Genomic DNA, 20,002 nt, shown 5'->3' on the forward strand with positions numbered 1-20,002 from the left:
CTGACAGAGCAAGGGGCCCTGCTCAGAAGAAGGGACAAGACCTGTGTCTGTTTATACACAACAGGTGACATGCTGGGCTTAGGAGAGTGGGGCAGGGGGCTGGTGGAGCCCTGCGGGGCAGCGTCAAGGCCACAGCTTGGGAACCAAGACAACGACAGCGGGACAGGCAGCCCTGAGCTGCAGGCTTGTCCCTGGCCTCGCTGCAGGGACAGGTGCTCTGTGAAGGCCACAGGATTCACCCCCTCCCTAGGCAGAGCAGAGCCAAAGATGTGTAGACACTCCTTATACCACGTCATCAGATGCGGAGTTCACGTGATTGTCCACTTCGAAACTCTCACCTCATAGTTGAGGAACTTAGTCTGATAAAGTGCTCCCTGGTTCCTTCACCCTCAGAGGGCGGCCCCCAGGCTCTCCTTGAGGAGGCAGTAGTGCAGCCTGGGAAGCGGAGGGCCTGCACACACCAGCTCCCCCCTTAGCCCACCCCCCAACCATGAGCACACCGGACTGAGTCAAGTGTGCACCCCTGATGACAAGAAACACTCTTCACAGAAGCAGAGACTCAGAGTCCCAGGCTCGGACAATCGCCAAGGCCAACTCGCTCAGGCACGTGCTCCACCCTGGGCCTCCGCCTCCGCTCACCCATTCTCCCTGCACACCCCTGGCTCCAGCCAGAGGAGTAGCCCTTCACGGCCTCCCGGGGCCTTTGTTTGCCCACCTTCATGTCCTCCTCACACCACTGCCTCAGCTCGGCATGTTTTGCCTGACACATCTCAGGTCCGTCCATCCATCCTTCAGGGCCCAGGGCCCACTGTTCGGTCCCAGGCGATCGTGGCCAGCCCCCATCCCCCGCCGTCAGCCCCCGGTACACAGCCTGCCTCCTCTCGCGACCTGCACTCATGCCTCCTCGTGCTGCATCCACTTGGGTGTGGGCCCGCCCTCCCCACCCCAGGAGTCCTCCGGGCATCCGCACGGCCTTGCTGAACGGAGGCCTGACTGCATACGGTCTGAGGGTTCTGTGTGGGACCTGCTCAGTCATCTTCCACAGGGCAGGGCCTAATCTGGTTTCCCAGGCCTCTCAATGGACCGGCACCCTAGGTCTTTACTATCAACTAGTCTAGATTTAAAACCTATCACAAATGGCTTATGTCAACTCTACTGCTGAATTTCAATTTCCCCTTTTACCGGAGGCACAGACCATTTCAAGAAGAGTAGGAGCAAGAAAAGCATATGATAAAAGAGATGCTTTGGGTGATAGTGATAATTCCAGTGGTGGACTGAACATACACCTTCCTGCTACAGGAAAGTCCCCGGTGCCCAGTGTCCCAGCGTGGGGGACCAGCTAGGTGTGCTCTGGAGCAGCCGCATGAACTCTCATGCCTCCTAACACTGCCCTAAACATTGAACTATTGTCTTCCAGTGGGCGATGAGCTGATTATTTGGCATCCCATGTCTGGCGCAGATGGAAGCCACTTCGAGGAGCTGAAGGGTGAAGTGGCCCTACTCTTCAAGGTCCCTTCCAATAACTCGCTCTGAATTGGAGGACCCACAGTTTCATCTCCTCTGATGCAAAGCACATACTCATCTTACCACACCCTTGCCCCAGAGCTGAGGCTTATTGTATTCCCAGGGCACAAGGAGCATCCAGCTAACCCTCTGCAACCAAAAAGCCACAAGACAAGATACATATCTGAAGCTCACGCCCTGCCCCAAGCAGAAATGCAGAGTCAGTGCAAATGGGCTCTCTGATGTGCAGGCCCACATCCGGAGAGCTAGAGGGTGGTCTGGGTCTCAGAGCAGAAGAGATACCTGCCGCAGGCGGGCATCTGAACGGCACATGGGCCCTGTCGGTCCCGAGCAGCAGAGGTGTCACTTACTATTTCGTTTGCTCTCTTCGCCTCCTTCTTCTTCATTCTCAGGATCAATGTCTTCTGCTTGGGTGATCCAGTCCAAGTAGCCCTTAAGATCCTCTTCCAGCTGCTGCTTCTCCCGGAGCTTCTGGAAGTCTCCCCGTGCTTTTGCTTTCTCCCTTTCCTTCGAGAACTCTCTGAGAGGGGCAAAGAGAACGGGCACACGTCAGGGCGTCCCAGGACCCACCCTGAGAGCCATCTGCCCGGCCGCACAGCAGTCTCGCGGCAGGACACACGGCACCAAGTACAGCCACACGGGTACACAACAGGGGCCACACACACAGACAGGACACACGCCAGTGCCTCCCAAGCAAGACTGTGGGGGTCAGAGCTGCAGAGACCACGCCAATGCACATGCACGCCCCTCAGAAAACCAGCACCCCTTAGGAGCTTTGCACTCCCAGTGAGCCGAGGCCCCAGATACCATGTGCTATCACAACAGGCCCTGGATTCCCCCAGCAGGGGCCTGGACTCAGAGGTGTCCCTCTTCCCTCAGAGCCTCCTCAGATAGCGGGCCCGATGCTTCAGAGAGAAAGGACCAAGGGGGCAGAGCTGTGGTCCTAGAGGGCTTCTTTCATCCTTGGAGGTAACACTCAGCATCCTAATGTGTACTGGTCCCTTTGTCCAAACCATGAGCCTTGAGACCAGCCAGAGTAGCGGACAGGCTCAGAGCAGAGAGCCCTCCCCCAACCCAGACAGCCCCGCTCCCCCCTTCCCAGACAGGAAATGGAGCACCCGTGAAGCACTGTTATCTTTCTTAACTGTCGCTTCTTGCCATGATCTTTCCCGCCAAAGTCCTCCCCATAGGAGGGGAAAGGGGAGCGTGATTTGTTGCCCATTTATGGGAACACCTGCCCTGGAAAGGCTCTGGCAGACGAGGAAACGTTCCCAACTGTTCATGGTTTACTCTACTTTTCCTGTCTGCAAGCCTGCATCTCTGCATATATACAGAATCCCACATTGGCTGAGGCAAGGCAGGAAGTCAGGTGGATGATTACCCAGTTCTCATATACGAGGAACCATCTGCATTTCCAACCGTGAACTGTTACAGGAGCCAAGGTATGCATGTTATGGATTTAGGAAGTACGATTACAAAGCTGCTAAGAAAGCAGATGCGACAACAGGCAGTGCAGCTCCTGCACAGGGACCGCTGGAGGCCGACGGACGCCACGTCTGCCTTCCTTCCAGTCTAAAGCCAGCGCGTCTCCCCTGCCAGGACCTCGATAACCCAGCCCTACCGAGGAAGGGCAGGTGACCTGCGTAGAGTCAACCTCTACTCTCTCTCTCCCCGCCCTCCCTCAGCTCTGGGCTGTGAGTGGGCTGAAGAGACACTTGAACTCCTAGTGACACTGATGCTTCGGGCAAGAAAGCGGATTCCTCCCCAGGGTGCCAGCTCCTGCCCGCCCCCACTAGAGAGGACACCTTCCCTGCCCCTAAATTTTTCAGATGCCCCAGGATCTGTCCTTTCTGCTAGAGCTGGTCTGTCCCACCTTCACCTGCTGAGAAGTGAGGCGGCGGCAAGGCTGTGGGGCATCCTGAGCCTGGCTCTCAGGGGAGCCGACTCAGGGGGTTCTTGGGGTAAGCAGAAGCAGATCAAGGCCTAGAACTTCCTGGGGAGACACTCTCCCTCTCAAAATGAAAGCCCTCTGAAGGCAGCACCTTGCTGCTTACAAGAACCATATCCTGAGAACAATATGGGGCTTCTCAGCCTTGGCTTCTGGAGATACCAGACCTGAATAACTCATTCCTGGGCAGGTTCATGAACTGAATCTCAACTCTGAAAATGTCACACCTGAACCAGAATCTCCTCCTTGAACAAGTGGAGGGCCTGGGGTGTCACGTGTCAATGTGAAAATGCGTCACATAATCTGTTCTCTTAAATACACTGTAAAGACCAAGTCTGTAGGCCTTCAAGTCTACTGTTTACCAAAAGTAGTTGTTGTTGTTCAGTCACTACATCGTTTCTGAATCTTCGTGACCCCATGGACCGCAGCACCCCTGTCTCCCCTGTCCTCCACTAACTCCCACAGTTTGCTCAAATTCATGTCCACTGAGTCGGTAATGCTATCTGACCACCTCATCCTCTGCTGCCCTCTTCTTCTTTGGCCTCTAATCTTTCCCAGCAGAAGTATCCCAGCATAAACCTTTCTCTGAGTTTGACTCTGAACTCGAGTACTCAATTCACATGAAAATGTATAAACAGGGTATTCTGATTCTGGTTACATATCTCATCTGAGTCTTTAAAAAAAAGATTACTAAGATAGCAGAAGAGTCACTCTTAAGTTTCACAGGGCATCTGGCTTTAGTAACACATTTCATTAAGTCTTTTTACATCAGAAATGCAAAAGACCTTCTAACAAGCTGCATCACTATTGCACATTCTGGTAGTTGGGATACAGCAAAATACACCTAGGTAAAATCCTTTTGTGACTAGAATTTCTGAGACTAAAAAACACTGCCAAGTTCTGGCTTGTAGCCCATTTATTGTAAATACTAAAGGCTATTATAACTGTTCATGTAGCAAAACTGTTAATATAAACTCTCCGAACTGATTTTAGACAGTTCTGAATGGCCTAATACTTAGCAGGCACGTAACCTTTCCTGATTTGGACAGAACTGAGACTGACAAGGCATAAATCTCCTGTCGGCTCTGAGATGAGGCGGAGGAGAAGGTGCAGGGAGTGGGCTCTTTGTGACCAATTCAGCTGCCCCATCGCTCCTCTCAGACCACACTGGGCTCTAAGTCTGAGACCTGGACTCTGTTCCCCACTCTGTCACTTTCTGTGCCTGAGCCTCAGTTTCCTCACCTGCAAGACCGACACACTACCTGCTCTCCTGTCTCACAAGGGCAAAGCCAGACGTTCAACAGGATGCCATCGTGAACATCGCAACGTACTGCACAAACATGAAGTTCAAAAGCATAACATCTAGCTGTCGAATCTGGGTATAATAAAAGGCAACTGGAGGAGGTTACTCGCGTACTGAAAGGAGAAAAATTGCAAACAGCTCTGAATGGGCTCGAAGCTACATGATGCCAGCGGAACTGAGGGAGGCACAAAAGGACACGTGGGATCCTAGGACATGGAGTGACCTCAAAGAGCCAGCAAGTACCCCATCAACCCTGTACTGCTCTCTGCTCAGTGGAAAACAACTCGTTCACAACAAACCCTGCATTCCGTAAAATCTCACCTGACTCCACTGAAACGTTATCAACTTCAGTGGATGAGGAAAACAGTTTTCCATTTCATGTAAGAATCTGTCGTTCTAGAAGCCTAGTACTAAGGGACTAAGTAACACTCACTATTATAAAAGTTAATTTAACAAGTCTACTGGTAGAAACCACCAGACTTTCACAAGTGACTAGAAATCTGACAACTCACATGTGAGAGAAGCCTACAGGTTGCAGATAAAGTCAAAGTTGCTCAGTCGTGCCCAACTCTTGAGACCCCATGAACTATACAGTCCATGGGATTCTCCAGGCCAGAATACTGGCGTGGGTAGCCCTTCCCTTCTCAAGGGGATCTTCCTGACCCAGTGATCGAACCCAGGTCTCCTGCATTGCAGGGGGATTCTTTACCATCTGAGCCACCAGGGAAGTCAAAGAATACTGGAGTGGGTAGCCTATCCCTTCTCCAGGGGATGTTCTCTACCCAGAAAATGAACCAGGGTCTCATACATTGCAGGCAGATACTTTACCAGCTGAGCTATCAGGGAAGCCAAAGGGAGATTTTAAAAGTGCTTGGAGGAAAAAACACATATATTGTGCTACCCTTTGGATGCAAAAGAAGAGAAAATAAGGAAACCTTATCTGAAGGTTACAGCACAAAGGGATGAATCAAGTGACTAGAGGGCATCTGGTAGGAGCGGCACTAAGGGCACCTTTTTCTACAGTCTAACTTTTAGAATCATGCTAATATTTTAAACATTAAGTTCTTAATTAAATCAACAAAGATAAGATGGAGAGAAAACACCCTTAAAGTACAAGTGAAATAAATGAATCTGATTGTTCTTCAAATGAGTGTCATAACCGGCCTGAAGGAGAGAGACACAGCTAGTTCAAGTAGTTTATGAACATTTGCTGTACACGCTTATCATCTGGGCAGGGATGGCGTGAGGGTGGAACCATAGACAAATGCTGAACTCTTTTCAGTAAGCTTGTTTGTTTGCAGTGTTATGGATGAAACCTTGCTGAAACAACATTAGATATATTATAGGATTTGGCATCTGGTCTATGGGGTCGCACAGAGTCGGACACGACCGAAGCGACTTTGCAGCAGCAGCAGCAGCTCATCACTTCATGGCAAATAGATGGGCAAACAATGGAAACAGTAACAGACTTTATGTTACTGAATCACTGAAGATGGTGACTGCAGCCATGAAATTAAAAGATGCTTGCTCCTTGGAAGAAAAGCTATATCCAACTCAGACAGCATGTTAGAAAGCAGAGACATCACTTTACCAGCAAAGGTCCATAGTCAAAGCTATGGTTTTTTCCAGTAGTCATGTATGAATGTGAGAGCTGGATTATAAAGAAAGCTGAGTGCCAAAGAATTGATGCTTTTGAACTGTGGTGTTGGAGAACACTCGTGAGAGTCCCTTGGACACCAAGGAGATCAAACCAGTCCATCCTAAAGGAAATCAGTCCTGAATATTCACTGGAAGGACTGATGCTGAAGCTCCATCCAATACTTTGGCCACCTTATGCGAAGAACTGACTCCTTGGAAAAGACCTGATGCTGGGAAAGATCGAAGGCTGGAGAAGGGGACAACAGAGGATGAGATGGTTGGATGGCATCACCGACTGGATGGACACAAGTTTGAGTAAGCTCCGGGAGTTGGTGACAGACAGGGAAGCCTGGTGTGCTGCAGTCCATGGGGTAGCAAAGCGTTGGACACGACTAAGCGACTGAATGAACTGAGGATTTCACAAATGAGTTAATGTGTCAATGCACTTGGGAGCCAAGGTTCTCCCTGTGGAAGGAGGGACACAGAAAGATGGGAGAGGGACAGTTAGAAAGAACCCTTTGGGGATGGACTGCAACTAGGATGCTGATGTGAATTCATGATTTCTAAAGATGTACACATATGACTATATGTTTGTAAATGTATCTACCTCCTAGCTCTGTCAGAAAGACCTAGAAACAAAGACATTCCCACTGCTGGTAGCTATGAGCACACCTGGCATCCAGATCTTGGTCTCTAATACTATTTCCCATTATAAAGATCAGTGGACTTTTGAGAAATGGCTGATTCCAGGAATGAGGCAGAGCAGATACAGGACTAAGAAGATAAGAAAGTTCTTAAAAAAAAAAAAAAAAGAAAACAAAAGCAAAACGTGATGGGATATGAGAAGCCACTGGCCAAATCTGAGATAATCTGAGCCCCTGAATAACTAAAAACAGTAAAGAATTTTTTTAATATTAAAAAACCAGTCCACATCCCTTACAGATAAATTAAAAAGCAGACACAATATTAATAAAAAGTGATTTTGAGTAAAAGATATCTGGATTGTTTACTAAGCTGTTCTTCTTCTTGCAACTTTTCTTGTATGTTTGAAATCACTTCCAAGAAAAATTTGTTGAAGTATTTGGAAAACGTAATCATTCTGCAAGTGAAAGTGAAGTCGCTCAGTTGTGTCTGACTCTTTGCGACCCCATGGACTGTAACCTACCAGGTTCCTCCATCCACGGGATTTTCCAGGCAAGAGTACTGGAGTGGGTTGCCATTTCCTTCTCCAGATAATCATTCTAATCAACTGCAAATTTATGTTGTTTTACATTCATTTCCACTTACCAGGTAGACTATAGGCTTACTCCCTGGTGGCTCAGAAGGTTAAGAATCCACCTGCAATGCAGGAGACCTGGGTTCGATCCCTGGGTTGGGAAGATCCCCTGGAGAAGGGAACAACTACCCACTCGAGTACTCTTGCCTGGACAATTCCATGGACAGAGGAGCCTGTCAGGCTACAGTAGTCCATGCGGTCACAAAGTCAACTGAGCAACTGATACAACTGCGCAACTTTCACAGGTTTATTGCAGGAGTGGACAATACTGTCCATTTTTTTCTTTCTACATCTCTCTCTCCTCCATGCAGCCCCTGCCTCAAGCAGGCATGCGGGAGATGAGGCAGAATAAGACACAACGCACAGCAAAATGAGCCCTACTCCTTAAGAGGCCAAAATGCACCAGGACAGAAAGCCCACGGTTCCTGGGATCGTCCAGAAGCCCAAGAAAAGTATGTCCCATAAGGAGCAGTCTCCCAGGGAGGAATCTCCCTGCCAGCTGGACCTGACACCTGCCACGGGTCTCACCCTGGTCCATGTGCGCACACCTTTCCCACCCACTGCGGCAGCTGGAGGGGCTGCAGCCAGACCATTTCCTTGGGGCCTGTCTCCCTCCTGGCAGGTCACCATCAGTGCACACTGGGACTCCATCCTGGTGTCATCCTGCTCAGAAGGCCTCAGGGCCGCTCACTGCTGTCCTCAGGTAACAAGGTCAAATACCCAGGCCCAGCACTCAGGGATTTTCAGCCCTCCCCCACCTGCTATTCCAGCTTTATCTCCACTTCTCACAGATGTGCACCTTGTACTGTGGCTACACTCTTCTCTGCTCCCCAAACCCTGTGAGCCTTTGTCCACAGAGCTCCATCCACCTGAGCAGCCCTTGCCCATTCGGAATTCTAGCTCCCTTGTCTCGACCCAGCCGTCCCTGGTTACCCCAGCCAAAGAGCTCTTCCCTCCTCGAGAGCCCTCTCCACACTGAGTACCAGCCACGGATCTGAGTGCACACCCTCCACCTGCCAGCCTCCTCAGAGGTGTCCTTAACAGAGCCCCACACAGTCCTCACATCTCATCCTCACTGGAGTGTGGACGGTGAGGGAAGGCTGGTATCACTGTCTTTATACGGAAACTGAGGACAGGGAGGCTGGTTAGACAAGCCCATCCAGCTCCTGAATCCACCCTCCTAAGGACCTCAACGTGGGCCACAGGAGGCAAAGGAGGAAGAGAGTAAGTATATGAAGGGATTAGGATAGAAGTCAGCTTATAGTCAGGCCAGGAAAGGGCCTATATTCTTGCCTAAAGAATCCCTACGGACAGAGGAGCCTGGGCAGGCTACAGTCCAAAGGGTCAGAGTCGGACACGACTGAAGTGACTTTGCACACACACACACAGTCAGTCCAAGAAGGGCCTTAAATCCCACCCTGAGAGCTGTGCTTCCCTGTAGGCCACAAGGAACCAACAGAAGGTCTGACAGAAGAGAATCGCCATCAGCTTTGTTTTATAGGAGTGATGGATTAAGATGAGCTCATAAAAGGAGAAATTCTAGTGAGGAGTTCAGAAGACAAGGAGTAAACCCTGGGTGATGAACTACATTTAACATCAACAGGAATGCAAGTAAAAGAATTACTTTTACCTGGAAGTAAAGGGGTGGATGGAGAAGGCAATGGCAACCCACTCCAGTATTCTTGCCTGGAAAATTCCATGGACGGAGGAGCCTGATGGGCTACACAGTCCATGGGGTCGCTAAGAGTTGGACACGACTGAGCGACTTCCCTTTCACTTTTCACTTTCATGCATTGGAGAAGGAAATGGCAATCCACTCCAGTGTTCTTGCCAGGAGAATCCCAGGGACGGGGGAGCCTGGTGGGCTGCTGTTTATGGGGTCGCACAGAGTCGGACATGACTGAAGCAACTTAGCAGCAGCAGTAGCAGCAAAGGGGTGGAAGGGTGACCTCCACCCCTTCCACGTGGTCTCCTGGGTCTGGCACATCCACCATTGTCTTCTCAGCTACTACGGACCTTCCTGTGGGGCCAAGTGATGCACCACCTGCCAGGTGAACATTGCCTGCCCAAGTGTACGGGCAAGAAAGGCAAACAGGAGGCCAGATGGAGAAGAAATGACACAGAGGAGCCATATCCCTGGTCCTCATCCTCTGGAAGGCTCTGGAAGCAGACCTGCTGTGTGTCCCCAAGGAGAGGGTGGACATTGCAGAAGACTGCTTTCAGCACAACAGAAGGGAAAATTTTCTAATAATCCAAGTCTACCAAAAATGGTAGAGCTTCCCTGGTGGCTTAGAGGGTAAAGCATCTGCCTGTGATGCAGGAGACCCGGCTTTGATCCCTGGGTCGGGAAGATCCCTTGGAGAAGGAAATGGCAACCCACTCCAGTATTCTTTCCTGGAAAATCCCATGGACGGAGGAGCCTGGTAGGCTACAGTCCATGGGGCTGGAAAGAGTCGGACACAACTGAGCGACTTCACCAAAAATGGAGCAGGAAGCCTTTGAAGCAGCAACTTCCTTGGGGTACAAACAGGGACCTCTGATAGAAGGACTAACCCCTCCAGGAGAAGCTGGTGTGCAGGATATGGCAAAGACCCTGCCATCTGTCCTTCCCAGGCCCCGTACCTCATCACCCTGTCCCCCTCAGGACAGCCCATGCCCTGCGCTGTATCTGATCCTAGCTGTAACTCGCATCTCCCCGGCCTCCCGAATGGCTCAGAGGGCTGCAGGGCACCCCACTGCTTCCTCATTTTCTGCTCCTTCCCCTGGGCAGTGGCCTAGCGCCCTGGCAGCCAAGAAGCAGAAAGACTGAGAGTGACTATTAGAAATGGCCGTGAGGGGTGCTGACTGCAGAGCCTCTGTGGTGCTCACACAGGCAAAGACCTTCAGATGGAGCGCCACCGAGGACAAGCTTGGGCCCCCGCAGCCCCTCACTCATGATCACACTGGCCCTGGATGCCAGCCAACCTCCAGCAGCTCCAGAGGGTCTGTGCCGGCACAGCTGGGGGCAGACTTGATTTCCCAAGTCCGTTTTTGGACTTGGGCTCCTTGGAGGAGCCCAGCAGGCCATGGCCTCTTCTCTGGCAGCAACAACACCCTCAGTATCAGGATGTGGATCTAAAGACCTGGGGTGGCTTTACAGTCACTGCCCACAGGCCCCATGGTCTCCCGGCAGTGCTTGCAGAACCAGGAATTTCACTCCCATTTCACAAAGGCCCAAAGTCAGGCTCCACAAGGTGATCCCACCTCACCCGCCGGGTAAACACTCTGAACCAGGCTTCGATTCAGGACTCTATTCACAGGACTCACGGTCCCTCAGCCTCCTGGCTCAGGACACGTGTAGGCTGGACACTTACTGGTTGGACCAGCGAGGGAGAGGGCAGGATGGAAAGCACCATTTACACTCATATCTTGACTTTGTTCCAGAGCCCCAACTCAGGCTTCCAGAAAGGTGCTCGTCTCCCCACGTGTTGTCCTTTACACCCCAGAACAAGCCAGTCATCTTCCAGGATCCCCTACATAACTCCCAGCCAGGAGTCGGGCACACACTCCTCACTCTGCAGAGAGCTCCTGAACCCTGACACTGCCCAGGATTTACAGGCCTGCCACCCGAGCTCTAGGAGCCCTAGCTTACTCAACACTCCCAGAAGGCGAACACTTGGCCTCAAGCAAACGACCACCCTGGAATGGCAGCACAGGTCACACCAGTGCAGAGGGACAACGCACAGTCCGCTCTGGAATTTGTTATTTCTCAAATGCCCCATGAAATACACGGGCCACTGAAAATCATATTGATTTAGAGACGGAGTTGTTTTTTTTTCTTGGGTTGTAATACTATTTGTTTTAACCAAACCCACACAAATAAAATTTAGACAAGCTAAATGCTTTGAAGTTTATACACAAAGCACAGAGAAGACACACACAGACAAGCATGAAAACTTTCAGTGAGCGAGGCCAACGGAATCGCTAGGACTCAGATTTCTATTAAAAAAAAAAAAAGGACTCAGAAATTCATTAAAAATTAAAACAAATTCCCCACAAAAAGGCAAAGTGGAGGGGGGAAGTTGAAGAAGTCACTGATTTTTATCAGCAGAGGCTAGTGTTCTTTAGACCTAAATTATTTCGCCTACACAGAAACACAGAGGAAATAAAACAGAATGAAAGGGTAGTCTGGTTCAAAAAATATTTTGTTTAATTTTTTGGAAAGCATGTAATTTCAGTTTGTGTTTCAGGAAACTGGGTGCTTTATTTTTAAAAATGCAACAATAGGGTACGATGTTTCACACACATAAAATTTTTTAATTATTGACACTGGTTTAGTTCAAAGTTCATCCAAATCATTGGCTCTGTTCCAGTTTTTCCTCAACTGCAGAAAGCTAGGAGCAGTCAAAACGTGCTCTTTCTGCATGAAATAAATAGGCCAGAACGGGGGGCAGGCTTTGGACTGCAGCACCCCATCTCTAAGATCTGATCCCCTGCAGGTAACACCCATGGAGGGTTAAGAGGGCTAACGGGTGACAACGCTGCTCAATGCAAGTTAGTCACTGGCCACCAAGAAGTGGAGGGAACTGCCGGCAGGGCAAAGGGACAGAGCGTCTGGACGGCCCTTGTTTACACAGCAAAGATGTCAGGAAAAATGTGTAACAAGCACACTTCCAATCACCCAACTACATTGTGACTATTCTTTGGGAGTGCACTCCTGAAACAAACCCCACGGGGAATTCTTATGTAAAGGGATCCTGGACCTTCTCATTTTTCTGGTTGCAAAGGTTTGGGATTTTTCTCAAAGCAATCCTCCCCTTTCCATGTCCTTGGCTGCTTTTATTGATATCAACGTCCATGAAGATATGTTATATAGAACAGAGTTAACATCTTTGGGGAGATGAACCATTTTAAAGGGGTGTTTCCTAGCTTTTAACGACTAGAGTTATTTGCTGTGAATGGCAGGTGGGCCACCTGAACACACCCAAGCTCGAGGCAGGATGGCATTTACGCTGCCCCAGAGGAAGCTGGCTATGGATGGAGGGAACAAACGCGTGATCTGTCTGGTCTTCTTTTCTCTTTCTCCTGGTCCTTTCTGACCACTCCCTGGCTTGAACCCTGTGCTCCAGCCATCCTAAAATTCCCTCATTTTCTCAAAGGCATGGAGACCTCGTTCAGCTCCAGGCTGTGCCCTAAGTGAGGCTCAACCCAACTGCTTCTCCACATGTCACACCCCTCGGCTGGGTCAGCCTACAGAAACATTTCTCCCACTTGCCCTGCAATTTGGTAATCTATATTCTCTCTGTAAGAGAGACTGTAAGCTCTGCGATGGAGGGGCTGTTATCTCTCTCATCTCTGTATATTGGTTCCTTATCACAAATCCTGGCCATTAGTAGTTGCTCAACAGGAACAGATTGGATTTAATACGTAGTTTTATAGGCTCAGGTCTTACGTTAACGATGACCATGCCAGAGACTTGGGTTGTGGGCTCTGCAAGGGCTGCGTTCTGTGTGTGCTCAGTCCTGTCCAACCCTTCCATGACTCCATGGACTGCAGCCCAGCAGGTGCCTCCGTCCATGGGATTACCCCGACAGGGATACGGGAGTGGGCTGCCATTTCCTCCTCCATACCTGACCACCAATCCTCGAGTAATTTTTTCTGTCACCTGAAACTGCACCCATTGTTGCCACAAACAAAATACCAAAACCTGAGCCAACCAGAGTCCTAGACAAGTTTAAGAGGTCATCCATGGGAATAAAGTATCTCAGAATGAAATACATTCCTTTCACCACATTCCCCTGTCTGAGGACAGAAGAGCTGTTATTTCTTTAAAGAGTCAGCTTCCATGGCTATCAAAGACATTTCCCCAAATGATAAGAATCCATTGGGCTGCAAGCTTAAAGTCACAGACTTCTTGTTTCAGCTTGTTTCCATAAAAACACATGATTTAAGAGGTGTTCTTCAAAAACACAGGCTTCCTGCCTGACATCATCTTCTCCCTGTGAAATGCATCAATCCAGGGAGCGCTGACAACATCACATCTTCTCATGATGGCTTCAAATACTGCTCCTTAAGAAGTCACTGAGACGCACATCTCGCTAGGCTTGTCAGATTTTGGTTTTTAAAAAAAAAAATGAGAAAAACATGTACCGGAAGTATGATTTGGGAGGGTGGCAAAGTCCTTCAAAAATCAACACGTGGGAAGAGACCAACAAGCCCAGGGCCTGTCTTGCTTCTGCACCAAAAGAGTCTGCTGCTAAGGCCCTGGCTAAAGAGCCTATGAAGGACAGAGGGCTGCACCACCTATGCAAAGGGCAGCTGGGGGATCTGACGAGGAATGAGCCCCAGGAAGAAGCTGGAACTGAGCCCAACAGCTGGGAGGTCCTCAGAGCAATCCCGGTAGGAACCAGTCCAGGTCCCACTCACATCAAAGGCAGACCACCTGGAGAGAGGCACTAAAGGAGATAAGGCCCCGTCCTCCCATCCTGAATGGCAGGATGGGCGAAGCACCCTTTCTGAACCATCGGACTTACTTGAGAACAAGGGGAAAGCATCCTATTATTGGGGTGACTTCGGGAGTCAGAGATTGCCTCCCCCAGTAACAGGATCCCAAAGGACTTCTTAAGCTAGAATGGAATTTGTTCACAGCACTTTTAAGAAGAACAAACCAGTTTCTCTGAAGTCTCCATATTCCCCAATGCCCCTTAACTTTGAGTAATTAATTTGGGGCAAGAGACAGAAACTGGCAGGGCATGAGGAAAGGAACACCTTGGGACATATCAGCACAGAGCCAGGCTGCTAGAGAAAGAGCCTCCAATGATGAGAAAGCAGCCTGGGCTCTGGAGTCAAGCAGATTCAGATCTCAGCCCCAGCTTCCTCGGAATTCCTTCCTTACCAGCTGTGTGACTTGGAGAGAAACAAACCCTCTCTGAGCTTTGCTTCCCTCACCTGTAAAATGAAGGCAAAAGACACTGTGCTGAAGTCCTTGAGAAGACTGAATGAAATCAACTATATAAAGCACCTAGCCCAGCGCTAGGCACATGTGAGTATAGAACCGATATAGTAACAACAATAATAAGAAATAAAGAAAAAAATCTCTCACATGATCCATACTCCAGAGTTGAGAAAGCCACAGATCTCTCCTCATCTGAGACCCTGACCCACAACCATCTTCCACGCAGTGTCCTCTCCTCCCCAGCCTGGACTCCCAAGTCCTCACTTCCTCCCCAACCCCACCCTCCTGCCACAGCCCCCAGCCCCAGAGCTCTCCTCATTCCACTCCACCCAGAGAGGCACTTTGCCTTCCAGGGCCAGCCCACCTCATCATCTTACTGCTCAAACACGTCAACAGCTCCCATGAATTAAAGACGAAACCCTGACTCCTTCACTGGGCACCCCTAGCTACCCATCCGCTCTTCGGCCCTCCATTCTCAGCCAGCACAGGGCACCCGGCGGCCCCAGTGGCCAACTCAGTGGCCCCGGAAGCATGTTCTGCCCCAGGTCCTGCTCCCTCACCACTTCTGGGATCGGGGATGCGTCCTCCTTTCTTGACATCCTTTAGTCAGTTCAGTTGCTCCGTCGTGTCCAACTCTTTGCGACCCAATGAACCACAGCACACCAGGCCTCCCTGTCCATCACCAACTCTGGCAGTTTACCCAAACTCATGTCCATTGAGTCGGTGATGCCATCCAACCATCTCATCCTCTGTTGTCCCCTTCTCCTCCTGCCTTCAATCCCTCCTAGCATCAGGGTCTTTTCAAAGGAGTCAGCTCTTCACATCAGGTGGCCAAAGTATTGGAGTTTCAGCTTCAACCTTAGTCCTTCCAATGAACACCCAGGACTGATCTCCTTTAGGACGGACTGGCTGAATTTCCTTGCAGTCCAAGGGACTCTCAAGAGTCTTCTCCAACACCACAGTTCAAAAGCATCAATTCTTCTGCACTCAGCTTTCTTTATAGTCCAACCCTCACATCCATACATGACTACTGGAAAAACCATAGCCTTGACTAGACAGACCTTTGTTGGTAGAGTAATGTCTCTGCTTTTTAATATGTTGTCTAGGTTGGTCATACAGAGAAGGCAATGGCAACCCACTCCAGTACTCTTGCCTGGAAAATCCCATGGATGGAAGAGCCTGGTAGGCTGCAGTCCATAGGGTCACTAGGAGTCAGACACAACTGAGCGACTTCACTTTCACTTTTATGCATTCGAGAAGGAAATGGCAACCCACTCCAGTGTTCTTGCCTGGAGAATCCCAGGGATGAGGGAGCCTGGGGGGCTGCCATCTATGGGGTCGCACAGAGTCAGACACAACTGAAGCGACTTAGCTGCAGCAGGTTGGTCATAACTTTCCTTCCAAGGAGTAAGCATCTTTTAAATTCATGGCTGCAATCTTCATCTGCAGTGATTCTGGAGCCCCCCAAAGTAAAGTCAGCCACTGTTTCCACTGTTTCTCCATCTATTTGCCATGAAGTGATGGGACCGGATGCCATGATCTTCGTTTTCTGAATGTTGAGCTTTAAGCCAAGTTTTTCACCCTCCTCTTTCATGTTCATCAAGAGGCTCTTTAGTTCTTCTTCACTTTCTGCCATAAGGGTGGTGTCATCTGCATATCTGAGGTTATTGATACTTCTCCCGGCAATCTTGATTCCAGCTTGTGCTTCATCCAGCCCAGCATTTCTCATGATGTACTCTGCATATAAGTTAAATGAGCAGGATGACAATATACAGCCTTGACGTACGTCCAGTTCTAACTGTTGCTTCCTGACCTGCATACAGGTTTCTCAAGAGGCAGGTCAGGTGGTCTGGTACACCCATCTCTTGAAGAATTTTCTACAGTTTATTGTGATCCTCACAGTCAAAGGCTTTGGCATAGTCAATAAAGCAGAAATAGATGTTTTTCTGGAACTCTCTTGCTTTTTTGCTGATCCAGCAGATGTTGGCAATTTGATCTCTGGTTCCTCTGCCTTTTCTAAATCCAGCTTAAACATCTGGAAGTTCACGGTTCACGTATTGCTGAAGCCTGGCTTGGAGAATTTTGAGCATTATTTTATTAGCGTGTGGAATGAGTACAATTGTGCAGTAGTTTGAGTATTCTTTGGCACTGCCTTCCTTTCTTTGGGATTGGAATGAAAACGGACCTTTTCCAGTCCTGTGGCCATTGCTGAGTTTTGCATATTGAGTGCAGCACTTTCACAGCATCATCTTTACGATTTGAAATAGCTTAACTGGAATTCCATCACCTCTACTAGCTTTGTTCATAGTGATGCTTCCTAAGGCCCACTTGACTTCACATTCCAGAATGTCTGGGTCCAGGTGAGTGATCACACCGTCGTGATTATCTGGGTCGTGAAGATCTTTTTTGTACAGTTCTTGTGTGTATTCTTGCCACCTCTTCTTAATATCTTCTGCTTCCATTAGGTCCATACCATTTCTATCCTTTATTGAGCCCATCTTTGCATGAAATGTTCCCTTGGTATCTCTCATTTTCTTGAAGAGATCTCTAGTCTTTCCCATTCTATTATTTTCCTCTATTTCTTTGCATTGATCGCTGAGGAAGGCTTTCTTATCTCTCCTTGCTATTCTTTGGAACTCTGCATTCAAATGGGTATATCTTTCCTTTTCTCCTTTGCTTTTCACTTTCCTTCTTTTCACAGCTATTTGTAAGGCCTCCTCAAACTGCCATTTTGCTTTTTTGCATTTCTTTTTCTTGAGGATGGTCTTGATCCCTGTCTCCTGTACAATGTCATGAACCTCTGTCCATAGTTCTCAGTCACTCTATCAGATCTAGTCCCTTAAATCTATTTCTCAGTTTCACTGTATAATCATAAGGGATGTGATTTAGGACATACCTGAATGGTCTAGTGGTTTTCCCTACTTTCTTCAGTTTAAGTCTGAATTTGGAAATAAGGAGTTCATGATCTGAGCCACAGTCAGCTCCCAGTCTTGTTTTTGCTGACTGTATAGAGCTTCTCCATCTTTGACTAGCCTTTGCTCCAAAGCGCCATCTGAGCCTGGGGCCTCAGGGAGCCCTCTCTGATCTATGAGGCTTCCATTTTCTCCCCAGGCACACTGCTCAGTACAGATGGTGCCAAAGTACCCTGGACTGAGAGCCGGAGGGGAAAGGGCACAGATGCTGGGATCCACGCCTGAGGGGTCCTGGAGTTCCTCCCTATGTCTCTGCAAGCCTGTCCATAAGGAACAGCATATGATTCAAAGATGGGCTTTCGGGAACAGCACACCTCTGGGTAGACAGTGTGCCATCACCCACTGGATTAGAATCCTTCAGATGCAGTGAAAGCCTTCCAGACTCAGAAGCTGAAAAGCCCCAAACGCTTGGATGCTATGAAGGTGCCAGCAGATAACTTAAACCAAGATTTATTTTAAAGCAGAATTTCAAGTGAATGATCTAGTTCTGGGTGGATTAATATTTGATCCCTGAATCCAAAACAAACTCTATGACAATCAGACTTAGAGAAATTAGGTTAGGGCTTCAAGTGCCACTCCAAGTCCTAGAAAGACGTGGGGCCCTGAAGACAAGAGCTTGCAAGTGAATGTTCAGACTGCAAATATAAATAAGTCTTTTCAAACTCACAGAACAGCCTCTGAGCTAGCCAATACTGAGCACACCTCACATTTGTAAAGTCTTCACAGTTCACAAGGTCCCTTTCCACCCATTTCTCTTCTTGGCTCTCAGGACCACACTGTAAGAAAAACTACATGGCAAAATGGGGCCATTGACTTTAGGAGGTGAGAAGACCCTGGCTTGGAGAAGTGAAACATACTGAGGAAAGTCACGTCACCAGGAAACAAGGCGCCAGGACAAGAGCCAAGACTCTGACCTCTGAACTTAAGTTCTTTCCACTACAACATGTGGAAACCAACTAGCACAGCAGCTAGGAATCCCCTGGAGCAAAGGAGCCACTGCAGGTGGAGCGGCGCTCAGAAGCCCCAGGCGCAGCACTGCACAGCCCTCAGCCGCGGGCACACCCGCTGGAGCCACCAACACCCTCGGGCTGTCCCTGCAGAGACTGGAGCTTCCAGCACACATCTCAGGCCCGCTGAGCCTAGACCACCGCCCCAGATCAGCTAATCTCCGTTGCCTGAGGATTCTCTCCCACAGGACACCCTCACCACCACTAAGCCTCTGCTGATGCCAGCAGTCACCTAGCAAAGCACAAAGGACATGTTGGAGGGGCAATCCCCACCAGCCAGTGCACTGTCATCCCCGAGGTCCTCTGAACTTCCCCATCACTGGCTCAGCTTCCTCTCATTCGTCAACCCTTCACTGTGCCCCCCCTAGAACTGCTACTCCAGAGGGCACATTCTCCTGTACCCTCAACCTTCTCAAAGAGACCCTCTCCCTTCTCCTTGCTTTGAGGAAACCTGGGTCACCCTCAAGCTTACCACTTTTGTTTCCCCTCCAGCCCTTTCCAGACCCTACCTCCCTTGGGGTCTCAAGGTGGAGTTTATGGCCTTCTTGCTTTTCTGCTCCTCTTCACATCTAGAAAAATACTTGGTTATGCTGCTGCAAAAGCCAAACAAACAAGAAGTCCTGCTCCTCTGAGGACAGCACCGTAGGATATGTGACCTTCTCCCCTTTCTCTGTGTGTCTTCTACTTGCCCCCTGGACTGAAGTCTCAGGCTCCCAGACCCCAGGCTTCCTCCCCATCCCAAATACTACCCTCTTCCTAAGGGATTCCAGTAGCCCTTGGTTACCCCATCAAGCCCCAGCTTTTTAATCCCTTGACATATTAACCTCCATTATTATCAATCTGCAAGTCTTACCAGTCCTAATTATGAATTCAAGCTTTCTGTTCTCTAACCACAACCTTCTCTCAGACCAGCTGACCTGTCTCACTACTCCCACTAGAAACAATACTAACCTCTTTGGAACGTCCAGTCTACTGTGTGCGTGCCCAGTCACTTCAGTCACTGCGGGCTCATTGTGACTCCGTGAACTGCAGCCCGCCAGGCTCCTCTGTCCATGGGGTTATCCTGGCAAGAATACTGGAGTGGGTTGCCATTTCCCGCTCCAGGGGAATCTTCCCAACCCAGGGATTGAACCCGCATCTCCTATGGCTCCTGAATTGGCTGGTGGATTCTCAACTACAGAGCCACCTGGGATTTATTCCCGTCCAGTCCACTGACTGCCTCCCTTTTTCTCTCAATCTGTTAGGCCTCCCATCCCATCCTAATCTACTTTAGACTTCACAATCCATCAGCAATGCATACAGTGATGTTATTATTGGTATCCTAAACTGTCTTGTATCCTTTGATCATACAGAGAGAGCAAAACCCTCACCCCAGAAGAGCTCAAACACTCCCTTTCTCC

General features: G+C 49.3%; 1 protein-coding gene across 3 annotated transcripts in view; it reads right to left on the bottom strand.

Annotated features, from left to right (window-relative positions):
* The window catches only part of CACNA1D (calcium voltage-gated channel subunit alpha1 D), a 348,007-nt gene that overhangs the window by 104,105 nt on the left and 223,900 nt on the right, over positions 1–20,002 (bottom strand). For all 3 annotated transcript variants that reach the window (XM_068982168.1, XM_068982170.1, XM_068982169.1), the window contains exon 9: positions 1,875–2,044. In XM_068982168.1, coding sequence (XP_068838269.1) covers positions 1,875–2,044 — 170 coding nt within the window. The remainder of the gene's footprint in view (positions 1–1,874; positions 2,045–20,002) is intronic.

The sequence above is a fragment of the Capricornis sumatraensis genome, chromosome 10, assembly GCF_032405125.1.
Source record: "Capricornis sumatraensis isolate serow.1 chromosome 10, serow.2, whole genome shotgun sequence".
Taxonomy (NCBI): domain Eukaryota; kingdom Metazoa; phylum Chordata; class Mammalia; order Artiodactyla; family Bovidae; genus Capricornis; species Capricornis sumatraensis.